A 23,273-nucleotide genomic window follows, 5' to 3' on the forward strand; every position below is an offset into this window, starting at 1 on the left:
CCAAAATTTGACGAGCGCAAAACCGGTGTATAAAACTTAGGCTCGCTAGTCAAAGATAGTATAGTATTAAATTGTCTCCTCAGGGATTGTGATAAATAATGTTCTAATAAATCTTCAGCTTAACACTATCTAGGAAATAAACCTTTGATTTAAGTTATTACCGACTAATAATAAAAACTAAGATTATCGATTGTGAGAAAGTAATGAAAATTTAGTGACTAAGTAGCAACGATTGAATATCAAGGTGCGAAGTAAGGGCTGTGACAAGATATTCGATCAACTATTATTCTGGGTAGCTCCGTGCTAAGTTCACTCTTAACTTCTATTGACTCTTTCGATTTCAATAGATGATTAGGCTATCTTGAGGATTTAAATTCTTCTTCCGAATGAATGAGAGTTCCGTTAACCAACCTAATGACATGCCCTATGAACACATGCAAAAATACAGTGAATGAATGATCTTTGGAAGTATGTCTCTCGACTATTTTTCCATATTGGGTCAATTGATAACTCTCTAAGCTATTTCGATTACCTATGAAAGGCGTAAAATCAACCCAAACAAGGTAACACAATGCGAACTGCAGCAACACTTCTCTTTCGATTAAAGTAAAACGATTACAACACTTCTGAAGATTCCAACTACTAGGCTTCGTATAGCTATCTCGCAATAAAAAAAAATTTAAATTGCACTTTCAAGTCATTTAAAATCCAATTAAGTTGCTGTAAAGAAATAATTGGCAATTATTTAAATGCGACTCACCTTAATTCGTAAATAGGTGGGGGTACTTCTTCTTCATTTCCTCCTCAGCTTCCCAGGTCATTTCCTCGATGTTGTTATTTCGCCATAACAGTTTCACGGAAGCCACTTCTTTAGTTCGAAGCTTCCTTACCTGCCGATCTAAAATAACTACTGGTACCTCTGCATAAGATAAGTCTTCAGCAATGTGAATATCCTCAATGGGCATAATACGTGAAGGATCTCCAATGCACTTCCGCAACATAGATAGATGAAACACAGGATGGACTGCTTCCAATTCTAAAGGCAAATCAAGCTCGTACGCCACCCTACCAATCCTCCGAATAATCTTATACGGTCCAACATACCTGGGGCTGAGCTTCCCCTTATTTCCAAATCGCATGACGCCCTTCATAGGCGATACTTTCAGGAAAACCCAATCTTCTATATCAAACTCTAAGTCTCGTCGTCGAACATCTGCATAAGACTTTTGCTGACTTTGTGCTGTACGCAGCCGGTCTCTAATAAGTTTTACCTTTTCCATTGCTTGCTGGACTAAGTTAGGACCTAGCAACTCTGCTTCCCCGACCTCGAACCAATCGATCGGCGACCTACACTTCCGCCCGTATAGTGCTTCGTAAGGAGCCATCTGAATACTAGCTTGGAAGCTGTTATTATAAGCGAACTCAATAAGAGGTAGATGATCATCCTAACTTCCTTTAAAATCTAGCACGTAGGCACATAACATATCCTCAACTGTCTGAATAGTACGCTCTGCCTGTCCATCAGTTTGCGGATGAAAAGCGGTGCTAAGATTTACCTGCGTGCCTAGACCCTTTTGAAAAGATTTCCAAAAATATGCTGTAAATTGAGCCCCTCGATCAGAGATAATAGATAATTGCACTCCGTGAAGGCGAACAATCTCTCGAATGTAAAGCTTGGCATAATCCTCGGCTGAATATGTCGTCCTGACTGGCAGGAAATGAGCAGATTTTGTAAGACTATCAATAATTACCCAAATAGAATCATACCTCCGTGGAGTGCGAGGCAAACCAGTGATGAAGTCCATATTTATCATGTCCCATTTCCATAATGGAAGCTCAATACACTGAGTTAGGCTTCCAGGCCTCTGATGTTCGGCTTTAACTTGCTGGCAGTTGGGATATTGGGCTACCATCTCCGCGATATCTTTTTTCATTCCATTCCACCAATAGATCTGTCGAAGGTCCCGATACATCTTTGTCACTCAGGGATGAACTGCATATCTAGAATAATGGGCCTCCGAAAGAATCTTGGCACGGAGCTCTCCTACTGACGGTACACATAAGCGGTCCTGGTATCTAAGGACTCCATCTCCAGTTAGCTCAAATAAAGGTTGTCGCTGCTATGGAATACTTTCCCTCGGTTTTATAAGCTCAGGATCCTCGTGTTGTCGCTCTTTCACTTCAGTAACAAAAGAAGATTTTGCCATATTCTGAACGAGAATGCGTCCACCCTCTACATCTACCAAACGCACCTGCAAACTAGCTAGCTGGCATAGATATTTGGTCATCTTGACCTTATCAGCTTCAACATGGCTTAGACTGCCCATGGACTTCCGGCTAAGGGCATCAGCAACAATATTAGCTTTGCCGGGATGATATAAAATATCAACATCGTAGTCCTTTAGTAATTCTAGCCATCTTCTTTGTCGTAGGTTCAGCTCCCTCTGTTTAAATAAATACTGAAGGCTCTGGTGGTCGGTGAAAACATCAATATGAACCCCATATACATAATGCCGCCAAATCTTTAGGGCAAATACAACTACGGCTAACTCAAGATCATGCGTAGGATAGTTCTGTTCATGTTTTCACAACTGTCTGGAGGCGTACGCGATAACCTTACCATGCTGCATAAGAAAACAACCTAGGCCAATTCTTGAGGCATCACAATATACAACATAACCCTCGGTGCCATCCGAAAGAGTCAAGACAGGTGCTGTAGTAAGCCTTTTCTTTAGTTCCTAAAAACTTTGTTCACATGCCTCAGTCCACTGAAACTTAGCTCCCTTATGTGTCAGTTTCGTCAATGGTGCAGAGATAGAGGAAAATCCCTCCACAAACCTTCGGTAATACCCTGCCAAGCCTAAAAAGCTATGAACCTCTATCGGATTCAAGGGCCTCGGCCAAGTCATCACAACTTCAATCTTTTGGCCATCAACCTTGATACCATCGCCGGTAATAACATGACCAAGAAAAGCTACAGAAGTTAGCCAAAATTTACATTTAGAGAATTTAGCATATAACCTGTAGTCCTGGAGAGTCTGCAATACAGCTCGCAAGTGGTCCGCATGCTCAGCTTCCGATCGCGAATATATCAGGATGTCGTCAATAAACACAATCACAAATTCATCCAAGAATGGTTTGAATACCTGGTTCATAAGATCCATAAAGGCTGCTGGGGCATTTGTAAGCCCGAAAGACATGACAAGGAATTCAAAATGGCCATACCTCGTCCTAAATGCTGTTTTTGGGATATCAATATCCCTGACTCGTAGCTGATGATAACCGGATCGCAAGTCGATCTTCGAAAAGCATTTGGCACCTTGTAACTGGTCGAACAAGTCATCAATCCGTGGAAGAGGATACTTATTCTTGATAGTGACTTTATTTAGTTGCCTGTAGTCAATGCACATCCGCAAGGACCCATCTTTCTTTCGAACAAAGAGCACCGGAGCACCCCATGGGGATGTACTTGGCCTAATAAAGCCTTTATTGAGCAAGTCCTTCAGTTGTTCCTTCAATTCCCTTAGCTCTGCAGGAGCCATTCTGTAGGGAGGAATGGATATAGGCTGCGCATCAGGAAGCAAATCTATAGCGAAATCGATTTCCCTTTCGGGGGAATTCCTGGAAGCTCGTCAGGGAATACCGTCGGGAATTCATTCACAATAGGAACCGACTAAAGAGTCGTTGGCTCCTTATCTATATCCCTAACATGAACCAGATGGTATATACAACCTTTAGCAATAAACTTCCGAGGCCTAAGGTATGAAATAAACTTACCCTTGGGCGTGGCTGCATTACCTTTCCATTCAAGGACAGGCTCACCAGGAAAATGAAATCGGACCAACTTTGCATGACAATCAATATTAGCATAACAAGCTGCCAACCAATCCATACCCATAATGACATTGAAGTCTAGCATAACCAATTCAACTAAATCAACAGAGGTTGGACGGTCATTAATTAACACTGTACAATCTCGATAAACATGATTAGCTACAATAGAGTCGCCAACTGGCGTAGACACCTCAACTGGCTGTGGCAACAACTCAGATCTCATGTCAAGCTTACCAGCAATAAATGGAGTAATATATGAAAATGTAGAGCCGGGATCCATCAATGCATAAATGGCATGAGAATGTATTGTCAATATACCTGTGACAACATCTGGGAATGCCTCTGAATCCTGTCGGCCTGTGAGTGCATAAAAGCGGTTCTGGACACCACTAGAACCTGAGGTGTCTCCTCCACCTCTCCTCCTACCACAGCCCTGAGTAGACTGTGGACCTGGTCGGGGAGCACGGACTGAGGGTGAAGAGGCTGCTGTGAATCCTGAAGGCTGAGCTGGTGTACCTCTGCCTAACCCCGAGCACTGACTAATATAATGTCCTGTCTGCCCACAATGAAAACATGCACTCGAACCCTGTCTACATTGCCCGGTGTGCAGCTTACCGCACTGAGTACATGGAGGAGTAAGCTGTCTCATCTGTGCAGAACGCTCTTGTCGACGGCCCTCAGGCTGGCCTGAGCTCTGCCCCGGTCCTGACTGAATATAATGATCAAACCGCTGGCCCTGCATCTGTGGTGGGAAACTACCTGCTGACCGAGGTGGATATCGATGGAGTGGGGGCCTAAAATCAACTCGTGGCTCCCTATAAGACCCCATAGTACGAGCCCTCTTACTCTGCTCCCTATCCCTGCGAGTATCACGAATCCGACGGGAAAGGTCCTCTGTAGTCTGAGCGAAAGCCTGTATACGGGAAATATCTACATCATCCGATAGGGATGCAACCCTACAGTCTCTAATCAGATGATCCCCCAAACCATCCACATAATGATGAACTCTAGCCCTCACGGTATGTACTATATCTGGTGCATACCTTGCCAAAGTATTAAACTTATTCCTATAATCCCTCACACTCATATCCCCCTTCTTTAGGCTAAGAAAATGGTCAAGACGGGCCTCCCGAACCTCCCGTGGCAAATAATGGGCTAAAAAAGCCTCAGAGAAGTCCTCCCACTCTACTGGCGGAGCATCAGGTCCTCTAGATCTCTCCCATGCCTCATACCATAGGACGGTTACATCACGTAGTCGAAAAGAAGCCAACTCCACAGCCTCGATGACGGAGGCATGCATCACCCTCAATGCTCTATACATATGGTCTATAAAGTCCTGGGGATCCTCAGTGGAACTGGATCCTGTAAATAATGGAGGGGCCAAGTGAAGAAACTCTCGTACCGTCGAGCTTCCTATCCGATCTCTCCGGGCATCTGCTCCTGACTCTAGCTGTCGCTCATGAATAGAAACTATCCTAGTCAGCAACTGAACAGCCTCCCTCATCCCCTGCTCCCCAGTCTCTGATGGGGGAACAATAGGTGCTGGAGGTCCTGTGTCTCTAGCTGCCTCAGGTACCAATGGAACTGGTAAGGCTGGGGGTACTGCATCTCTCTGGGCTCCAACAAGTGCTGGGGAAGCTGAAACTAGGGGTACTGGAGACTCACTATGAGCCTCTAAGGGAAATCTATCCCTCTGACCCGGTGGGGAACGACTGGTACCTTCTCCCGGATCCATACCTATCTCTCGCTGTGCCATCTCCTGAGCGTAGGTAGCCTGTTAGATAGGAAACACAAAGCACGATTTAGATTTCATATGTTCTTATAACTTCGCTCTATAGCACGATCTATTAATTGAAAGAAATGTAACCATTCCTAAATGCCTCATAGCCTCCTGATTATAAGTGTGGTGCACAACACACCCATAAGCAAGACTCTACTAGACACGGCTTGTGGACTCCTTGGGATACGACCTGCTCTGATACCAAGTTTGTCACGCCCCAAACTAGGGGAGGCACGACTGGCACTCGATACTGTATTCGATCGAGTTAGCCACTAAACATACTAGCTAACTAGAATGGGGGCCCAACAGATCGGGCAGCACAACATCTGAAATACTAAGCCTGGACCGTAAGGTTATGACATGAATAACAATAAGCCATATAAACATAGGTAGACAAGCCAAAATAATAAAATACTAGCTGGCCGATGAGGCCGCGACTGAAGACATACATGCCAAGCCTATGGGCTAGAGACTGAAAGCAGCAAAAAAGAAACCCAGAATATTGTGTCCACAATAGCCTCTAAGAGTGTCATAAGCACTGTCGGGATAAGGCCCCAACTATACCCAAACTGTACAACAAAAGTAACCATCCTATGAAAGCTCCAGGAAGAGGTGGAGCTTACCAACTCACAGCTGAACCCTGAAATCCTAGCGGAGGGGTCGATCAGAGTCCCTACCTGGACCTGCATGCACGAAACAAAAATGCAGTGTCCCCAGGCAACGGGACATCAGTACGAATAAAAATGTACTGGTATGTAAGGCAGAAAGTAGAATCATACATAGCTGATGTAAAAAGGTAATAAAGATACCACCTGACACTGAAACTCTGATAGCCTCCATGGCCGACATCCGACCTCATAGTAATAAAATATGCATGGTATGCTCGTGTAATCGTATGTCGTGAATACATATATATTGATGTAAATGCATGACATACCCAACCAAATGCTAGCAATGGCGGTCTCTCCCAGTAGCTAACCGGTATCATATTGCCAACCTGTGGCCATCTGTACAATATATATAGTCTTTCGGGCAAATAGGCCCCTTACCTCCGATTATAGCTCGAAGTCCATGCATAATATGTCATGTATGATATGAACTTTGAATGCACATAATAGGCCATAACAAGAACTTAGCCAACCTTGGCTCATTGGTACTCTTATTCTCATAATCTCATAATCACCTTCGTATCGCATACAAATGTCTCGTGGAACCTCATATCTTTTTTTTAATAAGTTTGAAAACTTAACTCTGAATATGTTCATAAAAAGCTTAAGGTGCTTCACTTAGTCCTTATACCTGATTTCTTGATAATTAGTAAAAGAAAGTATTTCAAAAAAAATCAAATGTTTTAGTAGTTTAAACATAAAAATTATATTTGAAAATTTTGAAATCGACGTGTCACTTTAGAGATTTTAAAATATACTTTAACAAGGAAGAAGGACTGATCGCAAATACTAAATGCCTTTATTTTTAAGTCACACAACCCAAAGACGAATAAGAATTCATATATATGGACATATATTTAAGAAAGCTGACAAAATGACATATATAGATGTCGAATACCCTTTTTAACCGAACGAGTGGAATATCAACCTAATAGCATCATGAAAATACTTCAGCTATGATACCAATGACTTTCACAGAAGGTCTTTCTAGCAACAGAATAGTAAAATATCACATTTGGCGTCTTAGGAATTTCCCAAAATTTGTGCTAAAAGGAAGGACGAAGCTTAGCCTTAACATACCTCTCCAACGAACGTCCGAATGCCTGTAGTTCCTTCACGAAAGTTGTTCCTTACGTCCTAAGCTTCGAAACCACTATATATATGCAGCTTATACGCACTTATAAACAGTTTATAAATGAGTTAAAATTGGCAGATTTGCCATATGACCCTAACTTGACGAAACGCCCATAGAACTTTGTAAAAACGATCATAAAAGTGTCCCAAGATAATTACCTTGGCAAACCAAGTATAAATCCTGAAGAACCAGCAAGAACAACAATTTCCTGTCTTCCAAAAATAGCTCCAAACGCAACTAATAGAAGGGGAAAACGATTACAAAGCGTAGAGATTGCGCTTCTAGGCACGGGGGCAAACTTTAACGATAGAAATCGTTAAAAACATACCTTAATCACTCAAGAACACCATGAAACCCTCTCTTAAGCTTTCTCACTGTTTTGGGACGAAGATGAAATATTTTGGGGTCTTAAAAGTCGGATTTTCCGACTTATACCACTTGTTTGACCCGACCCGGTTCGCGACCAGATTTCAGCCCGGACAGTCCGCGGTAAAACAGTCATAACTGTTTACTGCAATGTCGGTTTGATGTGAGATTTCTTCGGTTGAAAACTAGACTCGTAGACCTTCGATTTGGTAGGTTGTGGGTCCCATAACTATTTATATATTGGGATAAATGATCTGATACATTTGACCCAAAGTTTAGAAAATTTATTAGAGAAATTTACGATAACTTTTGCCGACCTTTATTTCGCAACTTGCTTGACTCCAAAACTTAACATGTGACCAGTGTGATATTATAATACCTCATAACACATTATTCTTAGCATATTATACACTCTTAGTCTTATCCCACAGGTGCAAGTTAACTTAAACCTTCCGAACGCGGGGGGTGCTACCCGAGCCATTTCTTTAACCATGAACCTTTGTTTAAGGGATTCCTTTAACTTAAAGCTTTAGTTTAGTTCCTTGATATTACCACACATTTTCAGTCTTATTCTCCCAATGTGCTATACCCAATCATATATACCTAATATAACTATGCCACATTACGTATATTACGTAAGAGGAGAGAGAAACACCTGGGGTCTCACAGGTTTCTCCAATCGCGACAGGCGGTCAGCCATTTGATTTTCTGTGCCCTTCCTGTCTTTGATTTCTAGATCAAATTCTTGCAGCAACAATACCCACCGCATCCGATGCAGTTTGGATTCTTTCTTACTTAGCAAATACTTCAGTGTTGAGTGATTAGTATGCATTATTACCTTGCTTCCCATTAAATAGGATCTGAACTTGTCAAAAGCAAAGACCATTGCAAAGAACTCTTTCTCCGTGATAGCATAGTTCACCTGAGCATCATTCAAGGTCCGATTTGCATAGTAAATGGGTAAAAATAGTTTATCTCTCCTCTGCCCCAGCACTGCTCCTACTGCCACATCACTGGAATCACACATGATCTCAAAGGGTTCACTCCAGTAAGGAGTCACCATTATGGGAGCACTCACTAGCTTTTCCTTGATCAGTTCGAATGCTCAGAGGCACTCTACATCGAACACAAATTTCACATCCTTGACAAGTAATGATGTTAAGGGCTTGGTAATGCTGGAGAAATTCTTGATGAACCTTCTATAAAACCCTGTATGCCCCAAAAAACTTCTGATGCTCTTCACTGACGTCGGTGGTGGGAGCTTAGCTATCACATCTACTTTAGCTCTATCGACCTCAATACCGTTAGTTGTGACTTTATGGCCCAAGACTATCCTATCCTTAAACATGAAGCGACACTTTTCCCAGTTGAGTACTAGGTAAGTGTCCTCACATCGTTTCAGAACAAGTTCGAGATTCCTCAAGCAATCCTTGAAGCCATCTCCAAATAGAGTAAAGTCATCCATGAACACCTTCAGACATTTCACATTCAAATATGAAAAGATTGACATCATGCATCTCTGAAATGTAACTAGTGTGTTGTATAATCCGAAAGGCATTCTCCGGTATGCAAAGATTCCGAAAGGGTAGCTAAATGTGGTTTTCTCAACATCTTTAGGAGCAATGGGTATTTGATTGTACACTGAATATCCATCTAAGAAGCAGTAACATCCATGCCCTGCCACCTTCTCCAACATCTGGTCAATGAAAGGAAGAGGGAAGTGATCCTTCCTTATTGCATCATTTAGCCTTCGGTAATCTATGCACATCCTCCAACCAGTAACTGTTCTGGTAGGAATTAGCACGTTGTCCTCATTTTTCACCACCGTCATGCTCCCTTTATTCGGCACAACCTGTACGGGGCTGATCCATTAGCTGTCAGAGATGGGAAATATTATACCTACATCCAGCAATTTAAGTATCTCTTTTTGCACTACCTCCTCAAGGCTTTTGTTCAATTTTCATTGGGGGTGCACCATCGGTCTGCTCCCTTCTTCCAATAGGATTTTGTGCATGCAGATTGCGGGGCTGATCCCTTGAATATTGGCTATACTCCAACCGATTGCCTTTTTATGCTTTCGTAGTAACTCCACAAGCATGTGTTCCCGTTCACATGTCAAATTTGTAGCAACAATCACGGGAAAATTGTTAGTCTCCAAAAAAGCATATTTCAAATGTGTCGGGACTACTTTCAATTCCAGCTTCGGCTTGATCTTTTTTTTCTCGAATTCTTCTTCATCTACCACCTGGTTCTCATCTTCTAGTGCCTCAACTTCCTTCCTGGTCTCAGGATCTTCATCCTCTGTTGTGCTTGATTGACTAATGCATCTATCTAATGAGTCACCTACCAACTTATCCAGCTTGTGTTGTTCAGCTAACTCTCCTGCCACATCCAGTTTGAGACAAGCATAGGCAGATGCCTCATCACATGGGTATTTCATCATTCTCTTTATTTGAAACATCACATTTTTGTTTCCTACTCGTAGCATGAGTTTCCCCTCATATATATCAAGAATAGCCCGGCCAATGCAAAGGAATAGTCTCCCCAGGATTAGAGGTACCTCCTTATTCACTTCCATGTCTACTACGATGAAGTCTACTGGGAAGACAAATTTGTCCACCCTCACCAGAATGTCCTCAATTATGCCCTCCGGTATGATCGTGGTCTGATCAGCCAGTTGCAAAGATACCGACACAAATTTGATTACTCCTAGTTCTCCTTCCAATTTCTTAAACACTGATAATGGCATCAAGTTAATGGATGTACCTAAATCGCACAAGGCCTTGTCAAAATTTTCGCTCCCCAACGAGCAAGGTATAGTGAAACTGCCAGGATCCCCCACACTTTTGAGGAATTTTATTTTGTAGAATGATACTGCAGCGGGCATTGAGTTTGACCACTTTCATTTCCTCGAGCTTCCTTTTACTTGAAAGGATTTCCTTCAAGAATTTTGCATAGGTTGGCATCTGGGTGAGCACCACGGTGAACGAGATGTTCACATACAGCTGTTTTAGCATCTCCAAGAATTTTCCAAAGCATTTGTCTAGTTTCTCCTGCTTCATCTTTTGAGAAAAGGATAACACTGGCATATGCTTGCTTTCATCAACTGCGCTGCTTAATTTCTTCTTATCAACCTCTTTGTTGCTAATATCCTCCTTAGGCAAAGATTCACCAATTTTCTGTTCTTCTGCTATCTTGGTTGAGTTAATCTCCTTCTCAACCCTTGGTTTTGCAATGGGCTCTGCTAATGTTTTCCCACTCCCGAGAGACACAGCCTTGATCATTTTTTTTGGATTCTTCACAGTGTTTTCCGGCAAAGTCCCCGGAGCCCTTTCTGATAATAATGATGCGAGCTGCCCCATTTGTCTTTCTAGATTTCGGATGGTTGTGCCTTGATCCCGGATAGCGGTCCCTTGAGTCTCAAGTTTTTCGTCTAATTTATTTATGAATGCCTTCATTAGATATTCTAAACTTGAGTTGTTGGGCTGTGGAGACTGGTATGGTTGCCTCTATTGGTTCTAGAAGCCAGGAGGTCCTTGCATAGGTGCTCTGGGATTTTGTTGCTGCCATGAGTTCAAGCTACCATTTGAATAACTCCATGAGAACCCCAGATGTCTCTATCCCATAGAATTAAAATTACCGCCTCCTTGGTAGTTGTCTCTGTTGAAATTCACCAATGCCTTAACTTCTTCTTCTGCGGTGAAGGTTTGGCACTCATGAGTTTGGTTTCCTAATCCACATAAGTCACATCCCACCTGTGGTTGATTTTTCACCTGAGCTATCGTCAGTTGCTTGATGCCCTTAGCCATAGCTGTAATTTGGGCCTGCATTGCTACAGACTGTCACACCTCCTTTTTCCCGAGGGGTGGGGGATAATGGAGTTTTTTCAATTAAAGTGACATTAATCGAAATGGGATTATTTATTTATTCAGAGTCGCCACTTGAAATAATTTATGGTGTCCCAAGTCACCGGTTTATTTTAAATCTCAAATCGAGGAAACTTGACTCTATTTTAAAGTCCACAAAACCAGAAGACCAGATAAGAAATTCTGTTAACCCGAGAGAAGATGTGAGGCACTCCCGAGTTCCATGGTTTTAGCACGGTCGCTCAACTATTAATAATTGGCCTAATTATCTGATTTATTATATGTTTAAAACTTATGTGCATTTTTACCTTCGATCCGTTTTTAATTAATCAACTAACCACTCTTAATATTTATGGATTTTTTTTAAACAAGTCGCGATGTCGCGCACTCGTTGTTTTTGTACACATTACGAATCGCGTCACGTGAAACGCACCCCCGATTTACAACATATTTATTTTATTATTATTTGAAGTTATGGTCGAATCACGTGAAACGCACACTCGAATTGGGATTTATGTATTGTGACCATGCCACGGGAACTGTATCCATGGCCACGATGATTTATTAATCACGCCTAAAGCAGAACTACAGATGTTTATAAGTCGTTTCACAGACATCTCAGTCTCAAATGTGGTAAATACGAATCAATGGCTTCACTTCTCAATCACAGTAAGGCAAATCACGATTAAAAAAAAGGAAATTCAAACTTTAATTCTGCTAATCTGGTACACAAATAAACATTGTATCAACTAAAGTCAACTCAATTAAGCTTATTACACAAACTTGCCATTCCTATCAAGTGGATGATTTGATTAATCATTTCTCATGCCTATTGACATTTCAACAATACTCTAACACTATTCAAGTTAATAGACGTATGAACATGTAGAAACCCTACACAAGAATTAATGAATTCAGAAGAGCAAAGGCTAAAGCAAGGAGTTCTTTACCCCTTTTTATTTCAGAGCCCCAAACAAACAGAAAACAAATTAGCATGAGTTTAAAATTACTGAATGATACATATGCAGAAAGCGTTCAATCACGCGAGGGCAATAGTGGGTCGGAATTTCATGAAGAAACAGAAGACATAATTCATATTCTGTCAAGACAAAAACTCGAATTCACAAGTGAATACCTGGTTATGCAAGAACCAATTTAAAGGGCCGAATAAAGGCGAAATAAAGAAAGTTGAAAACTCAGCAACCAGCGCAGTCCAAATCGGTAAGTAAGCAACTCATCTACAGCTTCTAATAACCTTGAAAACCCTAGAGATTATGAAGAAAAGAGACTGAAATGTTGAATCGGCTATATGATTTTAACTCTGAAATTTGATTGTTTCTTTCTAAGAAATTCTGAAGTTTAGTTATGGAAATTCTAAAGTTTCAACAGCTGTATTTAGGCGTGTTGAGAGTGAGGTGAGAAGAGAGACGAAGGTGAAGGCAGCGCTAGGTTTTTCAAATGGGGATCCATCTGTTCTACCCTCCCCTTTAGGGTTTGGAAAAATGGGTGTTTTAAAGAGAGGGGGGATCCGGTTGGGCCAGACGGGTCATAAAAAAATTGGCCTTCTAAAGGGATGGGCTTGAAATAATTACAAAATTAGTCACTTTGGACTCAAATTTTAATTGAAAATAATTTGTGTGGCTAAACTATTATATATATTTTACTCACTAATTGACTAATTACCTAATTAATTAACTAACCTAAAAATGTATTTTTTAGTTTTTAGATATTTATATAATGCATTTTACAATGTAATTAAATCCTAAAATGCAATTTAAAATCTAAAATGCTATGCAATTAAGATTTGAACATTTTTATGATTTACGATATTCCTAACATGCATAAACAATGCGAATAAATACAAAATAAATAAAGAAAAAATTCTAAAATTCATAAAAACAATTAAAATTATTTTTGGATTATTTTTAGGAGTAATCTCCTATGTGGGGCAAAAATTAGGTGCTCACAGCTGCCCTCTTTGCTCGGAAACATGAAGAGTTTTCGGGCAAAGATAAAGTGAGCAACTACGAGCAATTTTTGCCCGTTTGGATACTCCATGGGAAGCGTTTTCTTTTTTGGAAAGTTTGACCGAACCTTGCTTCGGAGGTTGCCTACATATCCTTGGCTATAAAGGAATCAGGTCAGTGTAGTTTTGGAAATTTTGGTAGCTGGGACTACCAGGAGCTGTGATTTCATTGTTGTTGCTGTTGTTACTGCTTACTGAGCTCCTTATTACACCAAAATCAAAAATGAAAAGAAACTAAACAAGCCTACCAACACTGAGTTACAAGGTTCCTATCTCTAAGTTTTCTGAAACTCGATCTTGAGTCTTGCCTGTTCTTCATGCAGACTCTGATCTGGACCTTGATGCTTGCTAGCTGTAGGTGCTAGTTCATTCTTCTTTAGCTTTTTCGGATCAAGATGGGACAGGCAAAGCTTGTGACTTCAATCATGTCTTGAGCAGTCCACATCTTTTCTCCGCTTCTGCACTTTGGATTCAATTCTTTTCCATTTCTTTCTCTATTTTGGATTGAGACTTCATTTTGGTTATCTCGAACCTTGTGCCTCAAGGTAAAAACCTGCTCAGATACCAAAACAAACGAACGAACAAAATTTTTCTGTCCCAGATTTCACTAGGAAAATTTCGTGAGTTATTTGTAACAAAACTCTATATTACTTCATTATTGAAAGCAATAAAAAAAGGGAATGGTGTACACTGAAAAGATCATGATGATTTTTTTTATTGTTCCAAAAGAATGTCTCAACTAAGGATTGGTGTACTTTATATTGGGAAAATGTGGTCAGGGATTGGGATACTCTATATTGGCAATCATATCAGGGAGTGGTGTATACTGTATTTAAAATCAAATCAACTAGGTAGTGGTGTACCCTATGTTGGAGAGCACAGCTAGGGATTGGTGTACCCTATACTGGTAAGGAAATGTAACCAAGGGTTGGTGCACTGTATCACTAAAAAGGAAATATAACCAGGGGTTGGCGCCCTATATTACTGAAAAGGAAATGTAACCAGGGGTTGGCGCCATGTATTACTGAAAAGAAAATATAATCAGGGGTTGGTTCCCTTTATTACTGAAAAGGAAATGTAACCAGGGGTTGGCGCCTTGTATTACTGAAAAGGAAATGTAACCAGGGGTTGGCGCCCTGTATTACTGAAAAAGAAAATGTAACCAGGGGTTGGCGCCCTGTATTACTGAAAAGGAAATATAACCAGGGGTTGGCGCCATGTAATACTGAAAAGGAAATGTAACCAGGGGTTGGCGCCCTGTGTTACTGAAAAGAAAATGTAACCAGGGGTTGGCACCCTGTATTACTGAAAAGGAAATGTAACCAGGGGTTGGCGTCCTATATTACTGAAAAGGAAATATAACCAAGGGTTGGTGCCCTGTATTACTGAAAAGAAACTGTAACCAAGGGTTGGCGCCCTGTATTACTGAAAAGGAAATGTAACCAGGGGTTGGCGCCCTGTATTACTGAAAAGGAAATATAACCAGGGGTTGGCACCTTGTATTACTGAAAAAGGAAATGTAACCAGGGGTTGGCGCCCTGTATTACTGAAAAAGTAAATGTAACCAGGGGTTGGCGCCATGTATTACTGAAATGTAACCAGGGGTTGGCATCCTGTATTACTGAAAAGGAAATGTAACTAGGGTTGGCGCCCTGTATTACTGAAAAAATGCTGAATCCCCTGGGCGAAAAGGTTCTACCTAGGTTAAACTACGAAAAACAAACATGGGCGAATAGTACTTCTACCCGAATATATGTGTTGGATCCCCCTAGGCGAAAAGGTTCTACCTAGGTTAAGCTACAAAAGCAACCTGAGCGAAGAGTACTTCTACCCGGAACTATGAGCTGGATCTCCTTAGGCGAAAAGGTTCTACCTGGGTTAAGCTACGAAAAACAAACTTGGGCGAAAAGTATTTCTACCCGGAACTATGAGTTGGATCCCCTAGGCGAAATAGTTCTACCTGAGTTAAGCTTTGTATAAAAACCTGAGAGAAGAGTACTTCTACCTGGAATATGAGCTATATCCCCCTAGGCGAAAAGGTTCTACCTGGGTTAAGCTACGAAAAACAAGCTTGGGAAGAGTAGTTCTACCCGGAAATATGAGCTGGATTCCCCTAGGAGAAATGGTTCTACCTCGGTTAAGCTTCATAAAACAACCTGAGCGAAGAGTACTTCTACCCGGAACTATGAGATGGATCCCCATAGGCGAAATGGTTCTACCTGAGTTAAGCTATGTATAAAAACCTGAGAGAAGAGTACTTCTACCCAGAAATATGAGTTGGATCCTCCTAGGTGAAATGGTTCTACCTGGGTTAAGCTATGAAACAACCTGAGCGAAGAGTACTTCTACCCGAAAATATGAGTTGGATCCCCCTAGGCGAAATGGTTCTACCTTGGTTAAGCTAAAAAAAAAAAAAGCATGAGCGAAGAGTACTTCTACCCGGAACTATGAGTTGGATCCCCCTAGGCGAAAATGTTCTACCTGTGTTAAGCTACGAAAAACAGTTTGGGCGAAGAGTACTTCTACCCGGAAATTATGAGTTGGATCCTCCTAGGCGAAAAGGTTCTACCTGGGTTAAGCTACGTAAAACAACCTGAGCGAAGAGTACTTCTACTCGGAACTATGAGCTGGATCCCCCTAGGCGAAAAGGTTCTACCTCGGTTAAGCTATGAAAAACAAGCCTGGGCGAAGAGTACTTCTACCCGGAACTATGAGCTGGATCCCCTAGGTGAAAAAGGTTCTACCTGGGTTAAGCTATGTAAAACAATCTGAGCGAAGAGTACTTCTACCCAGAAACTATGAACTGGATCCCCCTAGGCGAAAAAGGTTCTATCCGGGTTAAGCTATGAAAAACAAGCCTGGGCGAAGAGTACTTCTACCCGGAACTATGAGCTGAATCCCCCTAGGCGAAAAGGTTCTACCTGGGTTAAGCTACGAAAAACAGCCTGGGCGAAGAGTACTTCTACTCGGAACTATGAGCTGAATCCCCCTAGGCGAAAAGGTTCTACTTGGGTTAAGCTACCAAAATGATCTGTATGAGCAATAGTGATGCATGCTGAAAATAAAAGAAAATGGAGATTTTGCGGAAACTTACCTTTGGTGACATTCGTCCTTTAGGAATCGACATTCTGCACTGCTTTGTTCCTGTTTTAAACAAAGAAAAATTATGAGTTTTGAAAATAGTGGTCAGTTTGTGGCCTTGATGTCTTTGGAAGCTTGGCTTTGTGCCCATCTTCTTTTGATGATGATTTCAACCTGCCACTAGATGTTTCCTGAATACCACTTGCATTTCTGGCTCCAGAGATTTTTTGGCTTTTCAAATTTTGCCAAAACGGTTAGCCACTTGGGACTTAACCTTTTCAACTTTATTTTGGCCTTGTAGACACTTTCAATTTGATTTCCTCCTTACAAGAGATTTTTATTTCGAAGCATCGGCCGCCATGGCCAGTCGGGGTCAACTTGATTCCCCTGCCGAGTCTAAATGCCTTTTTTGCATATTAGCTTGTATCAAACCGGAGTCATGTAAATCAGTCTTGCTATCCCTTCATTGCCTTAGTTTTAGAACAAAGTTAGACCGAAAGGGATTCAAAGAAAAACAAACAATGGAATGGATAATGAATTTAGACAAGAGGTATCCCTTTCGGGGAAGGAAAGAAGGACTTATCTGGAGTACATGCGGACTTCAATGAACATGACATGCCTTTTGGACTTGATGCCTGATCTGTGTAAACTGTCCGACTCTTAGAAATTCATCACAACTTTTTCCCAAAACCTAGAAACCTTGCCCAGGACTGTCAATACCAATGGATGTGAAGATCCTTTTTTTGATCAGTAGTGCCCTTTGCGGGTTTTCACCAGCTAATCTCTCTCATTTCTCTTCTCACCATCGCCTTATAGAAAGTTTTCACTAACAATACTCTCTCATTTTCATTTTTTTTGCTCGTCATCGCCCTATGGTGCACGTGAGGGTTTTCACCAATAAGACTCTCATTTTATTTCTCTCATTTTGGTGGCATCAGATCCAAGTGACTGTATCCTCCAATTCTTGAACATTCTCGTTGATTGATCGGAAGGACTTGAAAAGGATTTGGGTAAAAAGGATTTAGATTGAATTACAACTTTGGAACCTCTCAGGCGAAACCATCGCCGAACCATTGTAACACCTGCCCCAGTTTCAAATTTTGGGGGAATGTAGATTTTTATTTTGGTATGACTGAACCCCAGAGAGAGGCTACCTACGTATCCTTTCGGAATCAAGTCGAACGTAGTTCGATTCACTTTGTTTTGATTTTCTTTTATTTTTTCATTTTTTTTAATTTTATTTTCTCTTTTTTTTCATAAAACTTCCAGGATCCAAAGAGGGTAATCAAAGAAAAGTAATCGGCTCAAAAGGGTTTGCAAAGGGTTGATAGTGTTTGGGTAGCGAGAATGAAAGCCTTCGTCATCCCAATCAGAGAACATTAAAGATGCGTAAAAGGGTCAAACATAAGACCTTTTGACCGTGTCTGTATAGACAGTTGTCTCGGAGACATTTCCTTCGATATCTCCCAAATACAACGCTCCATTTTGGCAGTAATCTTGTTAAAATGTATGGATCTTACCGTGTCTGTATAGACAGTTGTCTCGGAGACATTTCCTTCGAACTTTCTGGGCCGCACTTTCTTGTTGTAGGCACGGGTCATTCTTTGTTGGTACAACTGCCCGTGGAAAACAGCGGCCATATGTTTTTCATCATTCATAGTCAATTGTTCCAAATCGGTTCTTGACCCAATCCTTATCCTCAATCTCGTCTTCAACAATGATCCAAAGAGAGGGAATTTCAACTTCTTCCGATTTCATTTGGATCTTGGCTTAGGCCTAGTGTTCCACTTCTTTGCTTATTTTCTCACAAGCCTTATCTTCAACACATTCTGCTTCTTGATTCATTATTTCGAGGTCTGACGGCGTTTTAGGATCTGGGCATGAAGTCCGCAAGCATGTCATGTTATTAAAATCTGTATTAACAGAATTGAAAAGAGAATGAGGAAGGCAACAAGATTAAGAAAAGAGACATTCCTAGACAATGAAATATTAATTTCATTTAATTGATTTTTTTTTTGAATCTTAAAGATAGAAGGGTTTTCATCGGAAAGTAAGACAATAATGTAAAACATCCGGATTACACCCTGAAATAATCTGGACGCAGAAAGGATAGCAAGACTGGCTATAGAGTCTCCCGTTTGATGGGGGACTTTCAGGTTTGGCGACCGTTTCTTTTTGCTTTTCTTCTGTCTCGGCAATGGATGTAATGGCCTTCAGTGTCGGATCAAATTCCTCATCTTCACGGATCATTCCGACAACTGGCCCATTGGTGTGAACAGGCAAAGGATTGTTCATCATATTAGGGGCCTCTTCATCCCTTAAGCATTATTGTCTTGACCTCGATGAGGTCTTCCACTGCTCTCTTAAGAGTCCAACAGTCTTCCGTATCATGCCACACTGCTCTAGAGTGGTATTCACATCTAGCAATAGCCTGGTGCGAGGGGGACTCGAGGTTTGGCCTGTTCGGGTCTATTGGCTGCAGTAGACCTAACCTGACTAGCTTTAGAACAAGCTCGAGTATGATTCACCAACAAGGGTGAACTGATTCCATCTCGGGGGGTTCTTTTTTTTTTCTTTTCTTTTTTCTTTTTTTTTCTTTTTGTTGTTTTCACTCTTTGTTTTTCTCTGTTATTTACTGTCACTCTTTTTTTTTCACTCAATTTTTTTTTTCGATTTATTTTTTCACTCAATTTATTTATGGCTATGATCGAATCTGATGGGGATTGCCTACGTATCATGACGCCGCATGAATCAGATCTTGCGTAGTTCGGGAAATCGGTAATAAAGTAAAATAAACTAACTCTTTTTTGTTACTCATATACAATTAATCCCATAAAAGCTACTAGCAAGGAAAAATATTTCGGATTTTTTTTTTTGGAATTTTTTTATTGTAGAAAGAAAACTTCTAAAGACAGATTTGTTTTTTGCTTTTTATTTTTTGGAATCATCGAAATAAATACTTTTTTTTTTAAAAAAGAAAGAAAATATTTTGAATTTTGTTTTTTAAATTTAAAAAGACAAAAAATATTTTTTTGGATTTTGATTTTTTTTTATTTTTTTTTGGGAGAAAGACCTTTTTTTTTTTAAAAAAAAGAAGAAACTATTTTTGAAATTTTAGATTTGACGTCTCAAAGAAAGACTTCAAAAGAAAGAATTAAAGAAAAATATTTTTTTTTTATTTTTGAAAATTGGGGGCCGGAACCGATGAGGTTTGCTTACGTATCTCACATCCGCTGAGAATCAGACCCGTGTAGTTCGGTCGATCAGAAATAAAATAGATAAACTAACTCTTTTTGTTTTTCATATACAATTAATCCGACAAAATCTCCTGGCAAAGAAAATATTTTCAATTTTTTTTTCGATTTTTATTTTATTTTTTTGGAATTGGTGAAAGAAAAACTTCTAAAGAAGATTTTTTTTTTTTTTGAATTTTGATTTTGTTTTTTAAATTTCAAAAGAAAGAAAATATTTTTTTGGATTTTGGGAGAAAGTCTTTTTTTTAAAAAAGGAAGAAAATATTTTTGAATTTTTGGTCTTAAAAAAAAAAAGAAACTTCTAAAGAAGTAATTAAAGGAAAATATCTTTTTGGATTTTTGAAAATTGGGGGCCGGAACCGATGAGGTTTGCCTACGTATCTCACATTCGGTGAGAATCAGACCCGCGTAGTTCGGTCAAACTGACTATTTTTTTCTTTTTGATTTTTATGAAAATTAATCTTTCCATTTCACGCCAAACTACTACAAAAACTTAGTAAAAAAAAGATTATTTGTACTAAGCTAGGAGAACGATTTTTTTTTTTAATAATTCCGCTCAAATAATTTTTTAAAGCCGGTCAACAATGCAAGCAAGCCTTCCAAATGATGTAGCAAGTAGCACATAAGTGAACATAATGGTCTCAAAGAGGATACCTGTCTTATACGGATCCGGCCCCTGTGCCGAGTTTCACTAGGTCAAATGCACGTGATGCAAATAAAGTGAGCCTACTAGGGATATCCTGCATGAGGATTGTTCTTCTAGGTTTAAAAATCCTAAAGGAGATGGTATCTAGACCTGACTTACCCGGACGGATAACTCGAGCCGAGGAGCGTCAAGCATCATCAGTAGTAGAACAGCACTGGCTAGCTAACGGCTCTCTCGCCTAAAAATGTGTGACTAAATCCTTCACCAGAAATTGGTAGGCGAAACTGGCTTTATCTCAAGACAGAAATTTAGTGATGCTGGTAAGCAAACACAACATAACTAACTATTAGAAGACTCAGATGGAAGAAGGGTTTCGTAACAATTCTATATACAGTTCAAGCAATATCAAAGTGGTAAAAAGCGGCATTTAGCACATTAGGCTCAAACATGTAAAAATCAGATAATAAACAAAAATCCAGGTATAATAGTTATTCTAAGCTCGAATTCTGAACCCTGAACCACAGATTCTGGGTTCTTGTTCCCCAGCAGAGTCACCAGAGCTGTCACACCTCCTTTTTCTCGAGGGGTGAGGGATAATGGAGTTTTTCCAATTAAAGTGACATTAATCGAAATGAGATTATTTATTTATTCAGAGTCGCCACTTGGAATAATTTATGGTGTCCCAAGTCACCGGTTTATTTTAAACCCCAAATCGAGGAAACTTGACTCTATTTTAATGTCTGCAAAACCAGAAGACCAGATAAGAAATTCTGTTAATTCGGGAGAAGGTGTGAGGCATTCCTGAGTTTCATAGTTTTAGCACGGTCGCTCAACTATTAATAATTGGCCTAATTATCTTATTTATTACATGTTTAAAATTTATGTGCATTTTTACCTTCGAACCGTTTTTAATTAATCAACTAACCACTTTTAATATTTATGGATTTTTTTAAAACAAGTCACGATGTCGCGCACTCGTTATTTTTGTACACATTGCGAATCGCGTCACGTGAAACGCACCCGCAATTTACAATATATTTATTTTATTATTATGTGAAGTTATGGTCGAATTACGTAAAACGCACACTCAAATTGGGATTTATATATCGTGACCATGCCACGGGAACCGTACCCATGGCCACGATGATTTATTAATCGCGCCTAAAGTAGAACTACGAATGTTTATAAGTCGTTTCACAGACATCTCAGTCTTAAATGTGGTAAATACGAATCAATGGCTTCACTTCTCAATCACAGTAAGACAAATCACGATAAAAAAAAGGGAATTCAAACTTTAATTCTGCTAACCTGATACACAACTAAACATTGTATCAACTAAAGTCAACTCAATTAAGCTTATTACACAAACTTGCCATTCCTATCAAGTGGACGATTTGATTAATCATTTCTCATGCCTATTGACATTTCAACAATACTCTAACACTATTCAAGTTCAAAGACATATGAACATGTAGAAACCCAACACAACAATTAATGAATTCAGAAGAGCAAAGGCTAAAGCAAGGAGTTCTTTCCCCTTTTTATTTTAGAGCCCCAAACAAACAGAAAACAAATTATCATGAGTTTAAAATTACTAAATGATACATATGCAGAAAGCATTCAATCACGCGAGGGAAATAGTGGGTCGGAATTTCATGAAGAAACAGAAGACATAATTCATATTCTATCAAGACAAAAACTCGAGTTCACAAGTGAATACCTGGTTAAGCAAGAACTAATTTAAAGGGCCGAATAAAGGCGAAATAAAGAAAGTTGAAAACTCAGCAACCAGCGCAGTCCAAATCGGTAAGCAAGCAACTCATCTACAGCTTCTAATAACCTTGAAAATCCTAGAGATTATGAAGAAAAAAGGCTGAAATGTTGAATCGGCTATATGATTTTAACTCCAAAATTTGATTGTTTCTTTCTAAGAAATTCTGAAGTTTAGTTATGGAAATTCTGAAGTTTCAACAGCTGTATTTAGGCGTGTTGAGAGTGAGGTGAGAAGAGAGACGAAGGTGAAGGCGGCGCTAGGTTTTTCAAAGGGGGGTCCGTCTGTTTTCCCCTCCCCTTTAGGGTTTGGGAAAATGGGTGTTTTAAAGAGAGGGGGGATCCGATTGGGCCAGGCGGGTCATGAAAATTGGGCTTCTAAAGGGATGGGCTTGAAACAATTATAAAATTAGTCACTTTGGACTCAAATTTTAATTAAAATTAATTTGTGTAGCTAAACTATTATATATATTTTACTCACTAATTGACTAATGACCTAATTAATTAACTAACCTAAAAATATATTTTTTGTTTTTTAGATATTTACATAATACATTTAACAATGTAATTAAATCCTAAAATGCAATTTAAAATCTAAAATGCTAAGAAATTCAAATTTGAACATTTTTATGATTTACGATATTCCTAACATGCATAAACAATGCGAATAAATGCAAAATAAATAAAAAAAAAACTTATTAAATTCATAAAAAAAAATTAAAATTATTTTTGGATTTTTTTAGGAGTAATCTCCTAAGTGGGGAAAAAATTAGGTGCTCACACGGACGATTCTACTTGGTACACCCCGCTGATCTTCTTCGATCCCCTTGGTCAGTGGACCATATTT

General features: G+C 39.8%; 1 protein-coding gene across 19 annotated transcripts in view; it reads right to left on the reverse strand.

Moving 5' to 3' along the window:
• The window catches only part of LOC107769422 (uncharacterized), a 28,444-nt gene extending 5,706 nt beyond the window's left edge, over window positions 1-22,738 (reverse strand). For 5 of the 19 annotated variants that reach the window (XR_012708580.1, XR_012708579.1, XM_075251567.1 and 2 more), the window contains exons 1-4: window positions 22,377-22,738; window positions 20,816-20,973; window positions 6,238-6,297; window positions 4,153-5,608 (exon numbers count right to left, since the gene is read on the reverse strand). Coding sequence is in view for 10 of the 19 variants with exons in the window: in XM_075251567.1 (XP_075107668.1) it covers window positions 4,153-5,608; window positions 6,238-6,297; window positions 20,816-20,854 (1,555 nt within the window). In the remaining 9 variants the exon portion in view is untranslated. The other 14 variants (XR_012708583.1, XR_012708582.1, XR_012708584.1 and 11 more) reach the window with 10 other exon arrangements.
• Between the last annotated feature and the right edge of the window lie 535 nt (window positions 22,739-23,273).

The sequence above is a fragment of the Nicotiana tabacum genome, chromosome 4, assembly GCF_000715075.1.
Source record: "Nicotiana tabacum cultivar K326 chromosome 4, ASM71507v2, whole genome shotgun sequence".
In the NCBI taxonomy this organism is placed as follows: domain Eukaryota; kingdom Viridiplantae; phylum Streptophyta; class Magnoliopsida; order Solanales; family Solanaceae; genus Nicotiana; species Nicotiana tabacum.